We start from the raw sequence: 26,796 nt of genomic DNA, 5'->3' as shown, positions 1-26,796 counted from the left end.
ATTGTTGTGGGTGAAATTGATACTGGCCTTGACCTAAATGCCATGCCTGTGGCTGCGACTCATCTGTTCTGTGTTCTCTACTACTGGACCACAGCCACGATCCATGAACGCTTGCTCTGTGTACCAACACGTTTAGGTCAGCTTTGCTGATAAGAAGGGGTGTGTTTTTAAAATGTTTAGGCTACTATCTGCTGGTTTGATTTTAGACCAGCTCTGTTTAGTGTCCTTGAGTCTTGCATCCTTTGAGTCAACTGTCTTTTTATTTAAATGCATTTGGTCATTTATCATCTCATTGAATCAGTTTTGCTTATGTAATGTGGGATTGCATCTCAGCAATGGCTCCTGGCTTCTCCATTCACATGGATTTCAGAAGATGAAAACTGTATTTACTTGATCATTTTGATTTGAATTACAACAGTTAAATAAATAAGTGTCTCTACCAATCACTAAATTGTCCGAAATGAGTACCTTCTAGGGCTGCACGATATTTAGTTTTAGCATCGATATTGCAGTGCGATAGTCACATCACAGGATGTGCGATGTCAAGTCGGGATCATAGTTGATCCGATTCCATACAGACCATGCACCACGGTTCGAAACGCATGTGATTCTCAAATTAAATACCAAGTTCTGGAATGAAATTCTAAATGGTGCAGGCTGATAGGTCCTAAACTCATTTGGTAGCGATTGCGTCGTCATCTACATTGGTTGCCGTTTCATCAGCTGCCAATGAGCTGAGGCTCAACAGCAGTCTGCAGTGTGCTTTCAGAAACCTTCCACCTTCCCCAGCTCCACCTGTATAGATCTGCTATGGGGGGTTATTTCATGAATGTTACATGTGCAGCAGCAGCATGTCTTGCATGCTCACAGCAAACTCTGTGAATGTATTGGCAGAGCAAGTCTCTGTACTTGCTCTTCAGTAGCAGCGTAGCAGATCCATTCTGCCAAGACCAAATAGATTAACATTACCATATCCATTACCGTTACCATGCAGATCTCTCAGAAAGTTTTCATGACAGAATTGCAATTCATTGCATAATTGTAAGTGTTTTAGGTCCTGTCAGTTTAAACATTCTAGCGATTTTAAACCATTCTAGCGCAAGAAGACTTGAAAAACATGAAAACATGCACTGTTTATTTCATTTGTATCTTTGTTCTGTTGTATTTGTGGCTTCATATTAGTATAGCCTATATAGCAAAAGATTGATCTTGGGATTTTAAGAAACAATATTTAAATTGTTCAGTTATTTAAATGAAAATTGTGATTAGATGAAAAATGCATTTTACCGAGCCCTACTATTTGGTGCAGTGAAAGAAACCAAGTGTGGTCTAAAATATTTTTATGAGTTTTAGTTGAGTTTAAGCTGGCCCCCACTGTTTTGGCCCCAGGCAGATGCGCGCACACATACTGCTTTTTTTTCCAATTGCAGGACTCTGAAGCCCCCAATAGTTTTATCAAACGCAGTCAACACATCAGAGAAAAACCAAATGAAGGTGCAATAGAAACTCTGCTACCTGGACTGATTCTACTGAGGAGGCTGAAACACTTGATGATCAAAGCACCAGTGAATTGAGCGCCTGACAAAGTTTGTGTGTGGTGTGAGTGGCATTTTGATTTTCTTTGAGATGGGAAAGGCCTAAACTGGCTATTCTGTTCCGATCCCCTCACCAACCGCAAATCAGGTCAACCCTCATTCGAAAGCGAGGAGGGGAGAAAAAAACAGTTTGTGTTTGTTCATCTATCCATTTGCTGTTTTCAAACACGGTTTTGAGAAATAATGCAAAATGTTAGTATTACTATTATTAAGCAGGGCATGCTTTTCTTCGCACATATCATCCCTTTATAATTATCATCATCAGTTAGTGCAAGCGAAAGACAAACAAACAAATAAAGGGGGGAGAAAAGCGTCACGTTGGCAGCCCTCCATATTCCATGTATAGAGAGATAACTTGCATGGCTAGCTCCATTGAGAATCACTTACGCCATTGCAGCACTTTATGTACTGCATCAATCTGACCTTTTTTTTATTCTGCTCATGCTTAAGGTGGAACTGGGTATGAGAAGTTTGGCTGCCTGTTGTTATGGTGATTTCATTGAGAGTATTGCCCATGAAAGGAGATACACATGTGAACGGCAGTACAGGAGACGGATAGATGAGAGGCGCTGAGGGTGGCGGAGCTGAACAAGGGACACCTCTTTTGGTGGTAAAAGAAGAGGTGGATGGGTGCAGCGCAGAATGATGGACAGAAAAAGGAGAGGGAGAGATGGGGGACCCTGGTTTGGAGAAAAGTGTGCAACTGGGCATTCACCCAGTCGTGGGGGCCAACTGGGGAAATTTGTTGGGGCGAACTGGAGGGAAATGCTGGTACTCGTGTGTTAACACGAGTATTGGTTCATGCGTGTTGAAAAATTGGAGTGCAGTTACACAAACAACCATAAGTTAGGTAGTTGCTTGGGAAGGAATCTCTTTGCTTACCAGAAAAGTAGTCTAAACTACAGGAGAAATTAAGAAATAATTTAGTAAATGTGTTTGCAGAAAACAAGCCATGTCCTGCAGCCTTTTTTTTTTTTTTGTTGCCATATTTGTGGTTGCCATCATTAACTTCTCCTGACAAGCCACTTTTGCAAAACCGCAATTAAATCCAATGAACAATCCTCATTGAAATGCAAGGTTCTCAAGGCATTAAAGGAATGCTTTGCTTGTAGATGGTCACTGATTAGAAAAGGCATCATTTAACCACCGTATCTTAACATAATCTTGAATTTTTGGATGAGGAATTAGTTTATCAGTGTCACCTTACAGTGCTACTTTAATATGTCGCCAGTCTAATTAGATAAAATGCCACAACATCAGTAAACTTAAATGCAAATGTGGAATCCAAGGCCTCTTGGGAGCTGATGTGGCTTTTGATCCCAGAGTTAAGATGATAATCAGCCTTTTCAGAGTGTTAATCCAATTTGTTCATTTTTGCCCAGAAGCTCTCAGCTATGGGTAGAGAACAGGTCACTAAGGTCAAAGCAGATGAATCAGTTGTTGTCATGGAGTTTTAATCAGGTTTACCATCGGTTTTACCTTTGAATGCAAGGCCAGCAGAGCTTAAGCTATCATTCATTTAATAAAAAAATCCAGCAACATATCCGTGAAATGGTCGTCTACTGAAGCTAATGGCACTAATAAAGTAATAAATCGCCATCCTCAAACAATGTGTGGCCTCATTCAGCAGTTATGTAATTGCTATATAATATTTAACCTAGTTTTCTCATTTTAGTAGAGTTTTATCTCCTTGAAGATTTTCATTTGATAAACATCCATGTTGTAAATTTTCAACACATCAAAAGCGTTAAATTTCACACTTACTACAAATTAAAGATGGGATTTGAGCCAAGAGGAGAGAATCTGCAAGACATCTAAACTGTCCGCTATTTTGAATGGTTTGGTGCACATCTAATGACTTTAATGATCATGTCTGCTCCACTCATACCTTTTACAGTTTCCACACCTTCACTGGCTTGTGGGTGTGGCGTGGCACGTCAATATAGGGCAGTTTATAAAGGAAGTGAAGTTATGGCGCAATAACATGGTCTGGTTAATGCTTATCACTTAAAGGTGCACCTCTGCATTGCAATATTAAACTTCTTTTTAATTGTATTTAAAAAATGCATTTGACTTAACCTTTCTCAAAGCTTAAAGACATTTTTCTTTCATCTCTTCTTCTTTCAGTCAGTCTTTGTAAAAAGCTGAAATCTGTTTAGTTGGGAATGGGAGAATATGTGGCCAGATATAATTTGGAAGGAGATATTGAAGAAGATTCTTTTTGTCTTGCAGATGCACCCTTTGGGCCTGTGTAACAACAACGATGAAGAGGACCTGTACGAATACGGCTGGGTTGGAGTGGTCAAACTGGAGCAGCCGGAGTTGGACCCCAGCTGTCTTACTGTACTGGGCAAGGTAAGGACACTGCTCAACGTTTACTCTCAGTAGTAGATTTGTTCAAAGTTCTGTTCATAAATGTCTCCAGTTTCTAGGCATTTAAATACTATTGTAAATACTATACTAATATATATTTCCATAAATGAGGCAAATAGACAAGTCAAGTCAAGTCACCTTTATTTCTACAGCACTTTGGACAATGCAGATTGTTTCAAATCAACTTTACATTGATAACATGAAAATGATGCTTTTCGGCTCATGCATTTCATTTAAATTAGTCCATTTCATCTATAAAGCAGTTCTGCAAAAAATGATGTCAACGTCCAGCTCAGTTCTCATACAGCAGCATCAGTACTATCAGATCACAGATATTTTTGAATATTAAGTTTCCCCAACTAAGTAAGCCAGAGGCGACAGTGGGAAGGTACCCAAACTCCATCAGGCGACAGAATGGAGAAAAAACCTTGGGAGAAATCAGGCTCAGTCGGGGGACGAGTTCTCCTCTGGCCAACGAACGAACATGGTATCATTATGATTCAGGCTGCATCACGTCAGAATTAGAATAGTATCTTTCCATCATTTTTTGTGCAGATTTTTATGTTCTACTGTCTGCTGGCAGTTTGTGCCAAACCAGACTGCTGTAACTCCACTTGGTGTTATACAGTTTTGCAGGAACTGTTGAATGGTTGTGTTGTTCAAGACTGATATACTACCCAGACAGTGTCACCTGATTTTTTTATTTATTTTTTAACTGCTGTGATGTTACATGGTAAAATACTTTCAGTGTGGTGTTGGCTTCCATGGGTTGCTCTTTAAACACAATGAACAAATCCAGACGCAGATGAAGCGTTTCCTAATTGGCTGAGTTTTCTGCAGTCTCAAGACACCAGTATCTATTTGCATGTTTGATCTTTTTATGTGGAAATTTGAGGATTTCCACACATTAATTCTCAGCAGGACGCTCATGCTGCAAAACAGCTAAATATTTTCCCATGCCTTATGCTGGAATGGGCTTAACGTTACACATAATACATTCTCCCTTTTGAATTCTCATTGAGATGTTCTTTAACAATAAGCATATTCATTTAAGTTTTCGCTGCTTTCTTGGCATGTGGGAATTGCTTTGAGTCTGCGATTTTCCCCCCACATGATTTTGCTGTCTTAACCCTATAATGCCTGACAAATGAATTAAAAATCAATTATAGTATAGAATTATACTAAAAGGCCTTTTACTTGCTAAAAAAGAATGAACTATTAATCAGATGATTGAAGGCATGTAGAAGATTGTGTACAACAGGTTTTTTCAGCAAAAAGTTTTGGTCATATTGATCATTTATAGGCCTTAGAAAGTTGCATATCCACAGTAGTCTTTATAGGGTTAAGGCAGATTTAGTTCTCTTAAATTGTGTTATGTCAGTATACACATTTTTCTTGTTGCTTTAATAAGACAACATTTGCCAAGGAACATAAATAAAGTGCGCAAACAGTTCTTTGTTCTGTGATGCACACCTGCATCAGTTAAGATTTCAGCTTATCATAAAACCAACACAAAAATAGCACTTGAAAAATTCATTTCGAATATCAACAGATATGATTTCCGGAAAGTTCACTTTAGGTGAACGGGGGAAAACACATTCCATCTATTTTTCTTTCATAATAATAGGATAGAAAAACATCCTCCCCTTCTTTTGTGCCAGTGCTATAATTAGAGAGTTGGCTGTCGTAATCGGGCCTCTGATACAGGCCCGCGCTCAGCTGGGGTTCTCATTCTAGTCCCAGCATCAGTGTCTGTCCAGTCTCACCAGTGTCCTCTTGACCCGCTTGTGCCAGTCTGTCCCTGCTGTGCCACCTCTGCCCTTATTTTTGTTTTTCTTTTCCTTTCACTGTCTCTTTTATCTTTCCGCTGTTGTCTGAAATGTGCACTACCCTTTATAAGTTTCGGGTCAGTGATGATTTTTGAAAAGAATTTCATTTAATTCAGCAAGGATGCATTTAACATTTCATTTCATTATTTAGAAATGCATTTGTTTTTGTTTTATTTTTGTTATTTTTAATGACTGAAACATTCTTGCTTGTTTCCCAGTCTGTGTAAATGCAAATTTTCATGGACATTGAGCCATGCAGTTTTGAGAGTCTGTCACTCAGGTTTGTGTGTAATGTTGTAATGGGTTCGTTCACCCAAATAATGAAAATTCTGTCATTTACGGTTCCAAACCTGTATGAATAACTGTTTTGTGGAAGACCAAACAGTTTCAGTTCCCATTGACTTGCATTGTTTGAACAAAAAAATATGATGGAAGTCAATAGGAACTGAAACGGTTTGGTTGTCAACATTCTCCAACATATTTTTTGTTTTCCAAAGAAATAAGTTAATTCAAGTTTGGAACAACATGAGTAAATAAATAAGTGTATGCTGGTTTGAAACCCTGAATGATAGCATTACAATTTTTTTACTTAAAGCAACAAAAATCTGTTCTGATCAACAACACAATGTAACGTGTAGTGGTTCACGTGAATGGTTTGTCTTTGCTTTAAAGATGTGAGTGGCTCAGGTTTGTCACACCCTGCCCTCTGTGTATATTTGAAAAAAGGTCATGTGGGCTTCTCCAATTTGTGTAAGGTCTTGACGGCGCTACCCCACTGACATGTATATGTACACAGTTTCTTCCTTCATTTCCTGTCTCTGTCCGCAGAGAGCCATCGCTCTGCTCACCTCCCACCTCTTCAGCTTCCTCTCTTGTTCCTGTTCATTCTTTTGTTCTGTTGCACCATTCTTTCTGACCTATACTAGTCTCATCGAATTGTGGATCTTCTCATCGGGAATCCTCAGGAAACTAGTTTGAAGTGTTTATGGATTATTCATGTACAGTGTACATGTCTGACCTGGAGTCTAATTCCTTGCACTGATTCTCTCAGTAGCCAATAAGAAGCCTGTTTTGAACTGCAAGGATGTGATGTCATGAGGGAACACATGATACCTTAAAGGCTCAGGTACTTAATTTTCCTCGCATTCGCGCCTAAACAGTCAAATAGCCAACACACAAAAATGTCAACATGCTGTTTTGGTAAGTATCCTTGCAAACGCAGTCAGTTATGTCTGAAGTGAATGTAAACAGGTGAGAAAGAAAACGCATGCGTAACAACCAGTATATTGGATCCGTTCAAGTGACAGCAGCCCAGTATTAATGCATTAGTCTGTGTTATTAATGTTAATCAAACAACAAAAGACAAAAATCAAAAAGAACTCGCTGCTCTTGAATGAATAACTTTTGTATCTTTAATAAGGATTAATCTACACTCACCTAAAGGATTATTAGGAACACCATACTAATACTGTGTTTGACCCCCTTTCGCCTTCAGAACTGCCTTAATTCTATGTGGCATTGATTAAACAAGGTGCTGAAAGCATTGTTTAGAAATGTTGGCCCATATTGATAGGATAGCATCTTGCAGTTGATGGAGATTTGTGGGATGCACATCCAGGGCACGAAGCTCCCGTTCCACCACATCCCAAAGATGCTCTATTGGGTTGAGATCTGGTGACTGTGGGGGCCATTTTAGTACAGTGAACTCATTGTCATGTTCAAGAAACCAATTTGAAATGATTCGAGCTTTGTGACATGGTGCATTATCCTGCTGGAAGTAGCCATCAGAGGATGGGTACATGGTGGTCATAAAGGGATGGACATGGTCAGAAACAATGCTCAGGTAAGCCGTGGCATTTAAACGATGCCCAATTGGCACTAAGGGGCCTAAAGTGTGCCAAGAAAACATCCCCCACACCATTGCACCACCACCACCAGCCTGCACAGTGGTAACAAGGCATGATGGATCCATGTTCTCATTCTGTTTACGCCAAATTCTGACTCTACCATCTGAATGTCTCAACAGAAATCGAGACTCATCAGACCAGGCAACATTTTTCCAGTCTTCAACTGTCCAATTTTGGTGAGCTCGTGCAAATTGTAGCCTCTTTTTCCTATTTGTAGTGGAGATGAGTGGTACCTGGTGGGGTCTTCTGCTGTTGTAACCCATCCGCCTCAAGGTTGTGCGTGTTGTGGCTTCACAAATGCTTTGCTGCATACCTCGGTTGTAACGAGTGGTTATTTCAGTCAAAGTTGCTCTTCTATCAGCTTGAATCAGTTGGCCCATTCTCCTCTGACCTCTAGCATCAACGAGGCATTTTCGCCCACAGGATTGCCGCATACTGTATGTTTTTCCCTTTTCACACCATTCTTTGTAAACCCTAGAAATGGTTGTGCGTGAAAATCCCAGTAACTGAGCAGATTGTGAAATACTCAGACCGGCCCGTCTGGCACCAACAACCATGCCACGCTCAAAATTGCTTAAATCACCTTTCTTTCCCATTCTGACATTCAGTTTGGAGTTCAGGAGATTGTCTTGACCAGGGCCACACCCCTAAATGCATTGAAGCAACTGCCATGCGATTGGTTGATTGGATAATTGCCTTAATGAGAAATTGAACAGGTGTTCCTAATAATCCTTTAGGTGAGTGTATATTTAATGTATACAGTGAAGACTATGCTGTGTTATTTTACATTTGATTACTTTGTTCAGTTTCTGTTGTAGGCTATTATCTGAATACTACTGTTAGGACATCTTCATGAAAAACTTCAAGCACTTTTTTTTCATTTGTATTTTTGTTAGATTCGTCCATTTTGTTTGTAATTAGTTTCTTTATTCCTTATTGTTTTGCTGACTGTTTACTTCTGTCTTCTGTAACTGTTTGGAAGACCTTTTTCTTAGCTACATTAGTTAATTTTACTGATAACTAAAATTACTCATCCTGAAATAAGACTTTGATCATATCGCCCACCAATAATCATGTTAAATAATCATGATTTCCATATTGACCAAACTAATCGTGACTATGATTTTTGCCGTAATCGAGCAGCCTCAAGATCTGCCATTGCACGCAAAGTTTAGAACAAGAACCAAAAAAAAAAAAAAAAATGATCGAGAAAGGATATGCTGCTTTGTTTACTCTTTTGTATCACTCTTTACACACTTTTCTTGGACTACTGCACAGTACATCACAGCTGAAATATGCTTTGGGCTTAAGTGAGCTCTGTTTTTTTAGCCATATTTGTTTGTAAGGCAGAAAATATTAGTGAGGAAGACTGTTTTATAATCCTTATTTTTAGGGATGGGCATTTTTTAAAAATATTGTATTTTAAATATTTGAGCTCATAAAAAAAAAATTATATATATATATATATTAGAATATGACATATTGATCCATTTGATCAAAAGTAATTCTATTTTTTAAGGTTATTTAGTAAAATCGCACCTAGAGGCAGACGACATTCTGTGATAAAACACAATCAACTTGTTTACACGCTCCACATCGCCACCCAATGTATTTTAGTTTGCGTGCTTAGGATTTTACTGCATTTACAGCCAGCAAAGCAACGTGTAGCAAAATTATAATAGTATTTTTATTTTTTCGAATAATAATTACGGATTGAATATTCGACTATTAGTGCTCACCCCTACTTATTTTTGATGACATTACAGATGCATCAATTACAGGTTGAATTGCCTTTGAACCAGCACCCCCCAAGTTTTAGAAAGAAATTAAGGACAAATGTTCTTACATTTGTATAATTATGTACCAATTTAACTCCATAGTTCTCCATCTGTGGCTTAGCTTTTATTCCTCACAACTTTTCATCTTCAAGTGCAGTGAAACTTGTCTCCTATTTGTGTATCTTACACAGATCTTGTTGTTTCTCCTGTGGTGAATATACTTCATACATTCCCAGCAGGTTCCTTCTCTTTCGAAGGCAGTCTTGATCTGTTTGTTGGTCTCTCTCTTTTTTCTCTCTCTCTTTTTTGTCTCCTTGCCAGCATGATATCCTTCTTTCCCAAACAGTGCTCTGCTCTGACACATGCAAAATCGGCCTAGGGGTTCTGTCCTTTCATCTCCCCACTGCACACTGAGTCTTCCCGTTCCCATTGCATCAGTCCACATGGCTGTGTGTGTGTGTGTGGGTGTGAGAAACAAGTCCAAATAGTATCTGTTTTTGTCTGATTTAAGTTCTTTAACTTGGTGGAAGTGGACATGTATCATGATTCATGGTATGGTAAAACCATGATATTCTTTGAACTTTGAAGTGCCTGAACATATAACAGAACTAACATCTTATGCTTAGCAAGGCTGCAGTAAAAACTACAGTAAAAACAACAGTAAAAACAGTAATATTGTTAAATATATTTTATTCCTGTGTATTTTCAACTATTACTCCTGTTTTCAGTGTCGTATGATCTTTTACAAATCACTCCAATATGCTGATTTGGTGCTCTTTGAGAACAAAAAACTCAATGCTCAAAAAACATTGTATTATCATTATCATTTATTATTATCAGTGTTGAAAACAGTTGTGCTACTTATTTTTGCCGCACATTTGCCTTTCATTTGTGAAAGTGTCTAAGGGAAAGTGATTGAATCAGCTTCCAGGTGTCCACACATATGTGCATTTTCCTCGTACATCACCATTTGATGAACTCCCCTTTGATGAGCTGGAACATTGCTTTTTATGTGGCGTAATTGCTCTAGAAAGGAAGCTAAATCCTGACGCAGGCCGGAGGCGGCTTGAAGCACCTCCACCCACCTGCTGCTTGACTGCACGGCGCTCGAGTCACTTCGATTAAAAACCAGAGGGAGATGAAGCTGCAGCACTAGAGCAAAGATTTTGATGCAGAAATGTATTGATTTTGAAGCTAAAACTTTGTCTTTTTTCTTAGGATGTCGGAATCATTGTTATTTTAGGATCATTTATATACTGTTGTAGCATTTATTAATATTTTGAATTAGCTTTTAATTATTTTCAATTTTCATTTTAATTTTATTTTACGTTTTAGTAATGTTTTGTGCTTTATACTTTTATATATATATTTAATATAACATATTATAGCACTTATTAATATTTAAATTCTTATTTTTGTTTTTTATTTAAAAAAAATTGTGCTTTTGTAATTTTGTAGTTTTTTAAAATTGTTTTAATTTATTTTTATTTCAGTTTTTTTAAGTATTTTTTAAATTTCCATTTTGTTTTTCATCTAATTTTTATATTTGATCTTATTTCAATTTTCAATTATCACAAATTATTTTTTAAAAGTTTTAGTTTTAGTTAAAGAGAAAAAACACTGGTAGAAAGAAATGTTAATGGGATAGTTCACCCAAAAATGAAAATTCACTTATCATTTACTCTCCCTCAAGTTGTTCTTTCTACTGCTGAACACAAAATAAGATATTTTTAAGAATATGGATTACCAAACAGTTTCGACCCCATTGACCTCCAAAGTATGAAAGAAAAAAAAAGGGGCCCATCAACTGTTTGGTTACGACATTCTTCAAAATATCTTCCTTTGTGTTCAGCAGAAGAAAGAAATTCATACAGGTTTGGAACAACTTGAGGGTGAGTAAATGATGAAAGAATTTTAGATTTTTGGGTGAACTTTCCCTTTAATGTACATCTTTTGATTGTGACGTATTGGGTTTTAATGTAAACTCCACATTTAGTTTTCATTATTAACATGCACACTCACACACAGACCATCCAGAAGTAGCAGGAACGGGTGGGGCGAGGGGGGACGGTTGGCGTTTTTGAAGCGCACAGTGCTGATGGGGCCCTAGCTCTGGGGTTTCTCTTTTATGTTTGTGTATGCCTCAACTTGCTGATATTATCTCACTGGGTTTTCCTTTGCTTGGTGTCAAAGGTTCTCTCCCAGTGGGCGGAGCCTCTTCCGATTGGCCGGCAGGTTTCTGTCCCTCCACAAGTATGAAATCATGGCTTTGGAACCCACTGAGTGAGTTGCCATGGCCACTGGGAAGCTCCCTGTGTCATGTGTTTCAAAGTGAACCGAGGCCTGGCAGAATTACCCAGCCTTCAATGGGAGGCAAAATGACCATTATTAGACTTCACAGTCCTGGCCCTCTATTTAAAGAGAGAAGAAAAGAAACCCGGGGAGCTTAAGACAAGAGCTCGAGGAAAAGCGAAAGGAGGGGAACGAGAGTGCGCAAGAGAGGGAGACGGATAAGCCGCCAGAGAAAATGTCATGGTGGTATCTCAGTTCAAAGAGCTCCCCCAGGAAGTATTTTGTTTTAGTGTTTACAAGAGAATGAAAATCAAAGACTTCGCAAATCACCTGTGGATTTTTCCAGGCTGCCCTTCCAAAAAGAATGGAGCCGAATATGCGAGACACGTCACTTTAGGTTGTTGCGGCGAACAGAGCGTGTAATGTTGTGTCTGCCAGATGCGGTAATAGTATGTGTGTGTTTCTCTTTGAACACTGTGCCATGCTGGGATGGGCCGGGCCACTTGGCGGGCTTTTTTTTTCCGCTTTTTCTTTCATGGATTAAGTTCCATCCCAAGTTTTAAGACTCTTTTATACTCCGGAGGGGGGTGGTATCTGTGTGTGTGTGTGTGTGTGAGGAGGGCTTGTGTAAGGGGGTCAGCTGTGAGTGACTTGGAGAGCTACAGAAAGAGAGAAGGGAGAAGAAAGCTTTAGCACACCTGCTAATTGAGAGGAAGTTGAGGACTTGACGGAGGGGGGCGAGGGAAAAGGAGTGAGGGAGAGGATAGAAAAAGATGCAGAAAAAACAGCGTAGATTACATTTTTTTGTGTAGCTTGAAATCAAAATTGACCTCATTTACTTTTAATACATTTTCATGATTAACTCCTTTTACATTTATACATTCAGCAGATATTTTGTCTGCATTGCATTCAGTTTGTCAGCATTTGTTTTGCCAGAGATTCGAACTGACTTTGGTGTTGCTAGACCCTTGTTCTAAAAGTTGAGCTCACCCCTGTCCATTTTCTTTCTTGTTCAATATACTGTTTCACTCAGAAATAATTTTCATTACTGAAGTAAAATGGGTTGTAAAGACCTTTACTTGATTAAGAAGACTTGTTCAAACTTGAAACTCAAATTAAGATATTTTTTTTTTAAGTAAATGTGAGATATTTCTGTTTCTCCATTCAAAGTCCATTGCACCAAAACTTCAAGAAGTTCATAAAGAGATCATAAACGAGATCCATATGAATCAAACTATTTAATTTAAGGGTCTGTTCACACTTGGCATGTTTGGTCTGATTAAAGCGAACCCTGGAGCGTTTGCTCTGTTAGTGCGGTTCATTTGAACGTGTGAACGCTGAAATCCAAACCCTGGTGCGCACCAAACAAGTGGACTGAGACCGCTGAAAAGATGGGTCTCGGTCCGCTTCCAAACGAACTCTGGTGCGGTTCGAATTAAATATGAACACAACACAGACAAAAGACAGTTCGGTAAAGGCATCAGAATGGCGTCTCCTCGCAGAAGATCTTCGTTTTTGTGTGTGACGGAGGGATTCCTGCCGCTGTTTTGACTCCGTTACACAAGTTCTTCACGAGTTCTCAGCTGGTCAAAATAGCATCATATGTAGGCACATACAACGAGCGCATTTATCCCTGCACACAGCATTGTTTTGGATGTTCAGGAAAAGCCGACCAATCAGGATGTGACCGTATCCCTATGCCTTAAGGTTTGGTATCTTTAGGTTCGGTGTTAAAATGCCAATGTGAACGCTAGGCAGATCAGGATAACATTTTTTTTTTTTTTTTTTTGTCTTCTGAAGACACATGGTCACTTTATATGAGCAGATTTTGCTGTGTGCTGGGCTAAATGCGCTCATTGTGTGTGCATAGCCAACATGGTATTTTGACCAGCTGAGAACTTGTGAAGAGCTTAAAAAATGTATAAAGGAGTCAAAACAGTGGCAGGAATCCCTCCGTCACAAACGAAGATCTGCAGCGAGGAGACACGGTTCTGATGCCTGTACCGAACTGTGATGGGCAACATCGTGACTATGATGAGAAAAAACAGGTATGCATGAGCATTCTGTCCTTTTTAGGGTCGCATCTTGTGACATCATGTCCTGTTTTTGGCTCGTTTACCCATCGATCTGGGTCCGCTTGTTTGGTGCGCACCAGGGTTTGGATGGCATTACATTTATTCAAATGAACCGCACTAACAGAGCAATTGCACCTGGGTTCGTTTTAAATCGAACCAAACATGCCAAGTGTGAACAGACCCTAGGTCTTCTGAAGAGACATGATCGCTTTATATATATATATATAACCAGATTTATTTTCGGCTTTTATTCACATAAACGTTGATCAACACAGCCACATTGAGATTCTGTTGACGATATTTGATGAACCCTAACTTTGCTTGATGTGTGAATTAACTTCTTTTAAAGACATAGTTAAACCAAAAACAAAACAAAAAACTTTCTTTCATGTTGTTCCTAACATGTATGACTTACTTTCTTCAGTGGAGCTTCAGTTATTTTGAAGCATGTTTCCTACAATGAAAGAACGTGGTGTCCAAAACATCATTGAATCTCATTTCATTATATGGAGAAAAAACACATTGTTTTTAAAATTTAATCTTTTGCATTTCACAGAAAATAAATGAGAAAGTAAATGATGGGTGAACTATCCTTGTAACTTTGTCTCAGATGTTTCTCCTAAAATTCCTGAGGAGAAATAAAACAGAAGCTAATTGCTGTCATAAAAATACAGAGCTATAAAAATGAATGTGGACAGCATAACTCGGGACAATTTGGTCTTGGAAGAATTTGATGAGAAATAGTTTTGCAGAACCTTGCAGACTTTTGTAGCTTTGCAAATTTGAGCGTGGTGGTTTGTGAGACAGATCTCTTCTGAAACTCTAGACGAGACGTGTGAGATTACTAGGGCCTCTGGGAATCTCTGCGCTAGCCTTAAGTCTCCATTTGCACTCCATTTAATCTCATTGCCATCTAGGAGAAACAATTGAGATGTTAAACAGATCTCATGTGCGATTTGTCTTTCCTGTGGCAGGGGGGAACTGGAGGTAGGAAACTGAGAACGGGACTGGCTAACACACCTGGTAGCCTCAGGTGCACGAAGCCACCGGCTTGTGTGTCAGGTAAAGATACGCTTGTTAAAGTGTGAGACGTGTGAGCGCAGGGAGGGATTGTGGGTGGTTGAATTACAGCTCTCTGGAGTAGAAGAGACAATAGAGCAAGAGGGAGAGTTCTTCTCCTGTTTCCTACTCTCAGAACAGCCTTGAGAAAGATGAATGAATGAGAGGCCGAGGTGGAAAAAACGGAATGAACGTGTGAGAGGAAGCGAGGAGTTTCCATCAGATTTCTTCATTCATTGAAAGAGAGACACCTCGTTTTTTGTACTTGTATCAAAGTGCTGCCCCTCTGCTTGAAATCCTTGAAGTCTTCTGGTAAATCCCCCCGCTGCAAGGGTTAATCTAAGTGCTGGAAAGCCGTTGTGGTCTTGTATAGGCCGAGTCTAAACCTGCTGTTCTGTTTGCCCGAGGAGAAACGCAGCTCACCAAATGCAGATCCCATTACAAAGACGCAGACGCACACACAAAGTGTCTCCCTCACTCACACACACACACACACACACACACACACACACACACACACACACACACACACACACACACACACACACACACACACACACACACACACACACACACACACACACACACACACACACTCACACTCATGAAGCTTAGCTCAAATATACCCCACACACAGAGAGCCACTTCAAGGGAAGGTTAGATTAGAGAGGTATGAAGGCAGAGAGCTCATGCTCCTTTAATTAAAGTCATTCGCATTCAGCTGTCCTCATTCACCGCAGTGCACAAGCAGCTCTGATCTGACGACTCCACGCTGGCTCGCACTCTTCAATCAGAGACCCAAAACAGTTGCATTTCGTTTAATGAATAATTTAACACATATTGTTAATTATATGTATATAGTATTGCCTAATTGCAATTATATATATATATATATATATATGTATATGTGTGTATGTATATGTGTGTATACACACACACACACACACACACACACACACACACACACACACACACACACACAGACATACACACAGACATACACACATACATACACACATACACACATACATATACACATATATACACATATACACACACACACACACACACACACACACACACACACACACACACACACACACACACACACAGACATAGACACATACATACACACATACATACAGTACATACACACATACACATACATATACACATATATATATACACAAATACGTATACATACACACACACACACACACACACACACACACACACACACACACACACGCACACACAGTATGTATGTTTTTCTATATATGTAAATGTACATATGCCACTTATTGGCATAAAATATTCAGAGGGTCTCAATGATGACATTGTTGGTTTAGCAGATAATGACTCTGTAAAAAGCAAATAATAATAAGCCATAAGCAAAATAGTAAAAATAGTATTCTAGCACAATCTAGAGTTACCACGCTAACTTATTAAGAAGGTTATGTGTGAATGCATTTGGTTAATTTCATTTTAATATTGTCAGACATCCTAGTCATGACTTTTGTTTGGGTTCTGTGGTAATTCATTTGTGTGTAATTTTATTTAAGTGGAATGACTGTCCAATGCATCAGTCCGAGTATGTAGGCAGGTTTTTAGCATAGCTCCGCTGGTTGTAAAGATCGTGTAGATGCTGACTTCTGTGGGATGCCACATTTTTAAACTCTCTGTGACCCTGGGCAGCCCTTTTGTGTCTGATTGTCTTAAGACCGTGTCAGCAGAGCGTCTCCCCGCAGTGTTAACTTTATTAAAGATAACTTATGCGTGTGTTTGTTTGCCTCGTGCTGTGGTACCCTTATTAAATCTAAACTCGCCTGGATTGAGTTATCATTGACAAGGAATCCACAGCACACTTTCTTAATAATGACTTCTTTGATGAAAGCTCTGAATGCTCCACTGTACTGAGCAAGAGCGTTTCACATCCATTTAAAAGAAAGTTTCTGAATGGTGTACGTGACATTGTTGAGCCTCTCAGAAATGCAATTAGCTTCACTTTTCCCTGTACAGCTAAAAGGACAGGCTATGTCTGCAAAACCGCAATGACCGATTTTCAAACGCTACTCTTTCTTGTTTTATGTGTTTGAAGGAGATGTCAGCTCCTCTTTACAGGCTCTTTAAAGTCAACGTGAAATCAAAACGGACCTTTTTTATAACGATTTTTGTGGTCTTATTGTGAATGATTCATAATCTCACATATTATTACAAATAATAATAATAATTTATTTTTCATACAATCAACATTCGTTGGTAATTCAATCAGTTCAATGGATAGAAAAAAAAAATCGCACATTGTTTCTTGGTGACTCCCTTGTTTACTCAGAAATTGATCAGATTATGGAAGCACAATTGGTTAGAAACAGTAATTCACGTTGACTTTAAACTTGACTTAAAATGTTCTCTTGCAACATACCTCACATACCAATTTGGTATTGAGAGGAGATCGAAAAGACAGGATTGTTTACTTTTCCTGTGCATGGTTAAGACTGGAAAACCGGTATAAAAACAAAACATACACCCAAATAGAGAGTGAGAGGAAAGCAAAAAAATGAGGGGGAAATTTAATTAGCGGTTGTCCATCCTGAGGCGCAGGGTTTGCAGTCACCAGAGTTAGCGGGAAGCCGATGGGCTTTAAATTAGTGGCTGTGTTTTTTTTGACTGATCGTTGAGTGCAGGGAAAGGAAAGAGGAGGGGGAGCCTTGAGAATGATAAATGGAGAAGAGGGCAATTTTACGACCCCTCAGGAAGTTGCTGGTATAGCTGGGAACCAAAGCTGGAGTTCATTCTATTAATGATGAAATAATGAACAGGGATTCTCCCACAGAATGTCAGATGACATCACCAGCCTCCCTGTCATTGTTTCTCGTCATTGAGGCGCCGCTGATAGATCAAGTGGGTATCATCTGGAGAGGAACATTTAGTTCTTCCAAAAATCATCACCATTTGATTTAATACAATCAACATGTAGCTGTTGAATGAGAAGAAATTCACATCCACAAGAGCTAATATGCCAGTCAGATGGAGTTTTAGATGCAGGAAAAGATTGATTAAAACCAATTCAATGGACTAGTAAGTATAGAATGCTAAGTCTGTTTGTTATCTGAATGTGAATGCAAAGTATGACTATTAGCTGGGCCACTGGCACAACGTTTTCCAAAGCATTCGGCACACTTTACCATACAGCTACCATTTTTTGGGGGAAAATGCTTCTACCTTGGTGGAAGTGTCTGTCTGTCGATCTAAATTTGGGCCCTTATAAATATATTGTCATGTTTATATTTAGAAATATACTATATTTATACTGTAAATGTTATGTCCATTTGTGAGTTGCAGGAAAAACGGAACACCAGTCTTTCTGAGTTATTCTTTGGCTACACAGTTGTAGGGCCTCGTATTTGCCTCGTGACAGAGTCAGTCCCTTTGCTAGGTGCCCCCCCCCCCCCCACACACACACACGCAAGTGTATTTTCTGGTTATGCAACAGGAGCTGGAAGTGATGAGAGATTTCGTTAGGGGAGGGAAAGTGAAAGGATGACTGGAAAGAAAAAAGGTTGATGGTATGGTGATTTGAAGAAACCAATACATTTCGCAGGAAGAAAATTAATTAGGATTTATTTTTGAATTGATGTAATCCAGTGTGTCAAACTAGCTGTAAATGAAATGAATGGCAGCTTTATTCATCTGAACTAGCGTGTGCATTTTATAAACAGCACACCCCTAAAGTTGGCTAATTAACAGGTGAATGTTCCCTCTGTGAAACAACTTCATAAAACATTGTTAATTAGCTGTAAAAATGTCATTATAAGGTTATTTTGAAGTTATTTAGCCTAATCTATACCACTTACCTGAACCTAGCCTTATCTTTTCAGTCCTTCAAACAGTTTTTGCTTCCAGCATGAAACTGAACTCAGAACAGGTCTGAACAAGAAGCTGACCTGTAGTCCAGGGTCTTCTGGTGCCTTCCCTCAAATTATCCTATATTAGTTCTGCACTACTTAACAGGGGCCTCCAATGAGACTGGCATCTCAGTTAGGTCGCTGCGTCCACAGACCGGGCCAAAATCAAGACCTGTTTTTCAGTAAATAACCATTGACTATGTGAAGGCATGTTATTAAGACCCATTTACCTCTTATCTTTAGAGAGAATGCTCTACTCTAAATGTCAATTTAGAGTAAAGGCAAGCTTTAGATCAAACTTTAGTGACTGGTCTTAGAGGTCTCTCTCTCTGTTTGCAGTTGTTCAGTTTAAATCGTTAAGTGACTTTTTCAGTGATAATCAAGGGTGCTTGTGAATAAAAGGTTTTTTAGGGTGTGCAATCTGTGCATACATTTAATTCCATATAGAAAATTCTTATTTGCTGACCTTTTAAAGGCACACTATGCAGTTTCTGTTTTTGTCAAACAGCAAAGTCGCTGTGGAGTACTTGTATTTAACATTACTGTCGTAAATACCAGTCACGCAAAGTCGTCTCTGCACTCTTCCGACCGCGCTTTCTTCGTTTTCTTCATCGACTCTGCCGTGATTCACGTCTGAAATGCGTGCTAGTGTCTTCCATAGAGGCTGCTTCATATGTTGTTGATGTATGTGACATCGTGCCATAAAGCAAGTCGAGATTCTCGCGAGATTTAGCGGGGTGCCACCTCTCAAACCTGCTTTGCGATCGGGATGATTCGCCCTACCATCGAAATGACCATTCGTTCTACCATCGAAATGACTTCGAAGCTGTTATATTAAAGTACAGATCTTGCATAGTGTGCCTTTAAGATGTGCATGTTGACACTTAGTACAGTTGCATATGGTCCAGTTCACAATAGTTCACTGTTTCCACTAATAAATTAATTTCAGAGTTTCTTGAGCAGCAAATCAGCATATTAGAATGATTTCTGAAGGATCATGTGACGCTGAAGACAGGAGTAATGAATATAAAATATAAAATAGTTATTTTAAATGGTAATACCATTTCACAATATTACTAGACTTTTGATAAAATAAATGCAGCCTTGAGAGAATTAAATACTTGATTAGTAGTGCATGTTTATAACTTTAATGAACTGTTAGTGTAAATGAATGAATGGGAAAACCTAAATTATTATTAAGTCAAATCTAAAACTGAAAACAGAGCTATTTTTCGATCCAAATGCCTTTTGTTTGTCTCGAACAATTTTATATGTACTTCCAGGCAGAGCTGCTGAGACAAAGGAAGTTTAATTTAACACTAGGTTTGTACTGTGATTTGTGTTACTACATGACTTTTACAAGCTTCATAAACATTTTTCACCAATAAAAATTGTTTTAAATGGTAACACGCTGTACTCATGGTTGCTATAAAATGTAGCTGTTATTGCTTAATGGACTATTTTGTCCATAAGACAAATATTAAACCATAAGTGTAAGTGTGTGTAAGTGTCCTGCTTGCTGGCAGCAAGTTTTGTGTGGCACATTTATGCAGCCTCTAAGAAATACGTTTTGGTGCGGTATGGAGAATGTGTTACCGTTTATCACGGTAACAAAAATACAAGTAAATGGTTACATCAGTAATTAACAGAGATTTACCCTTTTTTTTTACCTTGTATTCTCTACAGTACTTTGGAGTAATATATTATCGAACAATTTAGTGATCGATCTGAATGCAATACCATGAGATAACTACTTTAACACATTATTACTACAGTACTTTTTGCAGTGGTGTAAAATGTTTGAGTAATTTTACTCCTTAACTACTGTATAATTATTGTATATAATTTCAGTAAGTTGTAGTGATATTAAAAAGTAATACTTGTATGCTTACTGTTTATTTTTTAAGAAAACATATTTGTATGTAGATTTTTATGTATGATGTTTAACATTCCACAAAAGATTCTTTATAGTGGAAAAAGTTTATTCAAATGTTTTTCACACTAAGAAAATAGTTCTTCTATGGCATCACTGTGAAAACCTCCTTTTGAAACCTTTATTTTTTTGTTTTGTTGTAAGGAAAGTAACCTCATGTAGTCAATAAAGCATTTCGTGGGTGTTTTTATTTAGTCTTCCTAACATTTTTAGGTAAATTGTATGTAAAAATGCGTATTTTTCCTCTTTGCTTTTCAACCAGTGCACTGACACAAGTCAACAGCAGAAATATAACCTTAAAAAATGACAGCATAAGAGCAGCTGTAGCCTGTGTCTATTTAGCGTTAAGTGCTGTGGTTCTAGTAAGGACCTCAGTGTAAACTTAAGCTAAGTGTGTTGTTTGGATTTTCGTGTTAAGTGTAGCTCAGGCAAACCCAAGTAGTGAAGAGACTGTGAGAAACCAAGTAGGCACAGTTTTGTACTTTGCTGACTTGGATGCTTTTTTTTATTTTCCCTTTCTTTCCCTTCAAGAATCTAGGACTTGCCTAAGTAATGCCTTGGCACTTTCACAGAAAATATAGGGTGATAATTTTTTTTTTTTTTAAAGTCCTACCACATGTAAGTAAACTCTAAATGAGGAAAGTATGCCTTTATCTTTGAGGAATCCCAACGGCCAGAAGGCAACCTGAAATTACAGCGTAATGGCAGAGCTTTGCTTTCTGAGGACTTAATTACTTTAATTATAGCAATGCAGAGAGTGTGTAGGATTGCTTAAATATAAAAAGGGGCGAGGAGGAGAAAGCGAGAGGAAAAATTGCATAAAGTCGGAGAGATGATTGCTTCAAGGGTCTATAAATTGATTGTAGCTCACCTGGATATCACAGTCACTATTGCACCGGTTGATGTAGTGCTTTCTAGCAATCATATTGCGATTTAAACTACGTAATTTGCAGTCAATATTACATTTATTTTTCACTACAGTAAAGGTACAGTTATAGTACCTTCTTAGGGCTATGTGATTTCTGCAATGCTGAAAATGCGGACGGAATCGTGGAATCCAGTCATAATGTCTGGTCAGTTAATTCTAATGAATGAATTGTTTGTTTGGATGGTTCCATGCAAAGGATTCTCTTACTTCATGGCTCTGCGCACAAATCCTTGTGCAGTATTTTAAATCTTCTCGATTTATAACAAATTATTGTATCCGTTCAATATTCTGGAACACGCAAATTGTATCCTAACTGACATTTTTCATTCCACGGTTCCCATGGAAATTCGTAAATTGTGCTGTCTAATGTTTTCATATTGATTCTTTGTCGATTAGTAGTCTAATGCGCAAGAAAAAATACTGTATGACTCAGGTTATCAAATTGTACATTGTTATCAGATAGTTTTATATTTAAAAAAAAATTGTATCCCCCTTAAGTAGCTTTAATGTAGTTAGCTACTTTTTGTAAGTAGATTATTGTGTAGCTAACTAATTCAAAAGAGTAGCTACAATTTCAAAGTAGATTCCTCAACACTGCTGGTGGCCATTGTTTGCAGGACACCTGAACAAGGTGTGTGTGTGTGTGTCTGTGTGTGTGGGAGGTTGCGCGGTGGTCTTTGCTTTGTCTTAAGAAGCTTTTCTGGCTGTCGTTAGACAAGTTGTTACATCGCAGCGCTTGCTCAAAGTAGATTCCATGTCTCTTTTTTTCTGGCCTGTTCCACCAGGATCTCTCTCTCTCTCTCTCTCTCTCTCTCTCTCTCTCTCTCTCTCTCTCTCTCTCTCTCTCTCTCTCTCTCTCTCTCTCTCTCTCTCTCTCTCTCTCTCTCTCTCTATTGTTCTATGTCAACCACCCCTCTCTCCAACCCTTCATTTTACTCCTAAAGATCTTTTATCAAGCCACTATTAATAATTAACTGAAATTGCCATCTTCAAAAGAGCCGAAACACAGCTGAACCGTTCGAAGCACATTGATGTGGAGCAAACAAGGTAGAGCGAGAGAGTTCAGTCTGTTTCCGCATTCCTTTGGATCAGTCAATCAGCTAAACGGTAGTATGAATCTAAACGTTGACAAGACATAGCCTAAACAGTCATTAACTTCCACTTCGTTTTCATCTCTCGAGGTGTTCCCTCATCCAGCGTCAAATGAATTCCTTTGGATTCTCTCATGTCTTACTCATTACAATGTTTACTGAGCATATTCACTTTTAAATGAAAATGACAGGTCTTATCAAAGACCGTAAGTTATGTCTGGGAATAATAAAATGTTGCAAAATTGAATTAAGACTATTGTGTGGCTTATCTCTTAAAGGGGTCATCGGATGCCCATTTTCCACAAGTTGGTATGATTCTTTAGGGTGTTCATGTAAAGTTTGTAATATACTTCGGTTAAAATTCCTCAATGGTTGTGTAAAACAACCTTTTTACCTCCTCAAAAACAGTTTTGTTCACAGTGACCCGTTTCGGTGCATGTCTCTTTAAATGATAATGAGCAACTTCCATGGGGGGTGTCAATGGCTGAGGGCAGAAATATGCTAATACGGGACAGTCCGTCAGTGGTCGTGGGCGGAGCATGAGCATTATGACATCATGGGGTCAATGTGGAAAATGTTTGCTTTTTCCTTTCATTTTAAATTTGAGTTTGGGAATATTGCTGCATAACCTCTCACCCAACCCTTCCGTGCTGTACGACTGCAGTCCCATGAGTTTTCTCTGGGTTGTTTTTGTTCTCTTGCACGTTCTTGCTCAAGCTTTAACAGAAGTCAGAATGGGATTCGGTTTCACTGTGATTTTCCTGTGGGATTCAGTGAGTCTCGTGTTGAAATATGTATTTGATAATGAATGTTGGCACCAACATTTTTAACAATTTTCCAATGTTTTATTCTATTTGGACTTGAAAGTTACTATTTATCAAGGAGATCAGCTTACCACACCACTAGACCCATCATTGTGTGGTAGACATCAAAATACAAAATGACATGGTTAATATGTCAACTTCCATCCATCTATCCATTTGTCTATCCATCTATCTATCTGTCCATCTATCTATCCAATGTACCATTTGATGTTAATGAACGTGTATTTGAATTACTGATGTCTTTACCAACTTTCTCATTCGGGTCTTTTACGTGAGACTTCCAGCTAAATCACTTTGACGTAAATGAACAGTGAATTGCGGATACATGTATTGTTTGTTGAACAGTCACTGCAATGTCTCTACCACACACTCACACACACACACACTCACAGACATGCATAAGCACACAGACAGTGTGTGGAGAGGCCATGCTTTCTCTCATAGTACCCAGAATGCCTTGGGCTTGGAAAAGTGCCATCCCTTTGCTACTCTGATAACAGAGTTATAGAGCTGCGCATTGTCGCTTTGATCTCTTTATTTTCCTTTTTCTTTTTTTCTTTTTCTTTTTTTTTTTTCTCAGCCTGTTCTTTTCTCTTTTGCATGAGTGGAGTTGGAACATACCCAGCCATCAGTGTAAACAAAATGCGATTCCGGGTATGTGATGTTGATCATCTATTAAAATAATAAAACAATGAACATCAAGATGGCAATAAAATGGTGAACAAATGAAGCAATGAAAGCACAACTAAATGCATTGATCAAAGCTTTGAACTGTAGTTATGTACAGAAAGCCACTGTAACCATCACAAAGTACTTGTTCTCCACACTGAGTCATGTGAGCCCTCTAGCTGAAGTGTAAGAGCGACCTCTATTGGCTGGGAGAGAAACAGGTAGAACGTTTAACGTGGTGTGGAAATATTTACTTAAGGCTCAAAAAAAGTCACATTACTGCAGTGTGTCTTTAAAATGGGCTGCTTTTAAATGAATCCAAATCTTTTAAATGAAGAAAAACTTTGATGTGGAGCCTACTGTTGCTCCCACTTCAAACATTTGGGGTTTGCGGTCTTACGGTTTCTTGTATTTTGAATTGTTGTCTTTTCCTATAAATGCAGTAATTACCAGTGTTGTTATAGTTAACTAAAATGAAAACTAAAACTATTAAAAGTAATCAGTAATTTAAATAAAATCTAAATATTAGTTTAGCAAGTAACTTTTGAATTAAAAATAAATGTAATAGAAAAAAAAATACAAAAAAATACAAAAGCACATTATAAAATGACTGAAACTTAAACTAAAATCAAAAACTGAACATATAAAAATAAAAGCTAAGATCAAATATTAATAAATACTAGTGTGTGTATATATATATATATATATATATAATACCAAAATAACACTGGTAATTTGCAGTGCTTTATTCTTTTTCCACTGTTTACTTTCAGCACTACATTGTCAGTTTTAGATGAGATTTTGGCCCTTCGAGTATAGAAGAATAATTTTTGTTTGTTTGTCACCGTCCTCACAGGCGAAGAGAGCCGTTCAGAGAGGGGCCACAGCTGTCATCTTTGACGTCTCTGAAAATCCAGATGCCATCGACCAGGTGAGTGTCTGTAACATCAGTGATGTGCTGAATGTCTTGACAACTTCAACCTAATTTGATCTTTATCAGCAATACATCCAGTTTTAATATTACCATTTTCTAGAGTAACACCTGTCCATTACATGCATAATGTATGAAAAACATACATTTTAATTGGATCCATTATTATAAATGGATGTATAATGAGACTATATATTTAGTTGGTTATAACAATTTTTTGTAGATAATTTCAGCCTTCAGAGCCGTTTACATGAAACCATATTCAACTAAAAATGGACAACTTTTTATTCGTTTTGGCCGTTCGTTTACACAACAACTGCGTTTTGGGGACCCGAAAACACAAACCTTTGAAAACAGGTTTCAAAGTGTAAGTAAAATTAAACCGTTATCTCTTTGTAAACAACAAAAACGCAAGTTTGCATATTTTGTGTTCAGTCTAAAGGCGCATAGTGTTCCTTTACAAACTACTGGTTTGGCAGCATAATACAGCGTTTTTGTCATTTTCGTGGATCCGTTATTATTTGTACATCAGTGTTGTGTAAACGTATCGTTTTAGTGCTATACATACAGTATATATATTTTTTTCATTTATTAATTTTTCTACTTTATTCTTAAATAAAGGTTGAAGGTTTAAAACCTCACATTCTGAACTTCAAAACTCCCATTTAGCGTTTAAAGATGTCATCGGTTTGTAATGTGGTTTGTTAATGAAATTGCCTTCAATTGGTGGTTGCGTCCCAGTTTGCATACTTACGCTACATACTGAATTACACTCATTAATACTCATTTTATTTTATTTAATTTATAAATCAGTACATAATTATATAATTTGGGCATGTTTGGCACACTGTTTACAACTTCCAGTCTAATTCTAGTAGCACATTCTGTTTCGGATGGGATGTATTGGTATTTTCTTTAAGAAATGCAAATGTAGTTAAAGATATTCAGTGGTAATTGAAAGAAGCGTGTTGTCCACTACCACTTTATTTCCATTTACTTAATGGAATCACTACCGTGGTGCAGCACCTATTCTCAGCACTGTCTGTGGAAAAGGCTGATCTGCGGAAGTCCTTTTCTTTGTCTCTGCTTTTGAGAGAGCAAGGGTCTTTTTTTCCACTCCCCTCTCTTTCACTGTGGTATTTTTCTCTTCCAAACCAGGCCCAGACTTGCTTTTTTCCCCCTCTCCTTCGTTCAGTTGTAAACGGTGTACAGACGAGATAAAAGAGCTTCTGTGTAGACCACATGAAAAGAGTCAGCGCTGTACATTCCAGTGCCAGCACCTCTGTCCAGACTCATTCGGCTTCCTCGGTTGCACAGATTACAGTTTAAAGCCTCAAGGCTTTGGGGAGGACGAGGAGAGTTTTAATCACGGGGCGAAGCATTAAGGGAAAAGCTTTCATCATCACCTGCTAGATCCTACCCTAGTTCCCTACCCCAGATCCTAACCTAGTTCTGTCCTTATTCATTTCTCTCTTTCTCTCTCTCTCTCTCTCTCTCTCTCTCTTCTCCCCCAGTAAGCACATGTACATTGCCAAAGACGTCTGTGATACCTCAACTGAAAAATGTATGCTATTACTTTAAGTGATCTAATTTTTGTCTGATGGGTT

The 26,796-nt window shown here is 38.3% G+C and overlaps 1 protein-coding gene across 2 annotated transcripts in view; it reads left to right on the top strand.

Annotated features, from left to right (window-relative positions):
- znrf3 (zinc and ring finger 3) overlaps window positions 1-26,796 on the top strand; it is a 68,317-nt gene that overhangs the window by 35,098 nt on the left and 6,423 nt on the right. For both annotated transcript variants that reach the window (XM_079871156.1, XM_079871157.1), the window contains exons 2-3: window positions 3,828-3,950; window positions 25,115-25,189. In XM_079871156.1, coding sequence (XP_079727282.1) covers window positions 3,828-3,950; window positions 25,115-25,189 — 198 coding nt within the window. The remainder of the gene's footprint in view (window positions 1-3,827; window positions 3,951-25,114; window positions 25,190-26,796) is intronic.

The sequence above is a fragment of the Squalius cephalus genome (assembly GCF_949319135.1).
Source record: "Squalius cephalus genome assembly, chromosome: 5".
NCBI classification, from domain to species: Eukaryota; Metazoa; Chordata; class Actinopteri; order Cypriniformes; family Leuciscidae; genus Squalius; species Squalius cephalus.
This window is presented reverse-complemented; position numbering and strand designations above follow the sequence as displayed.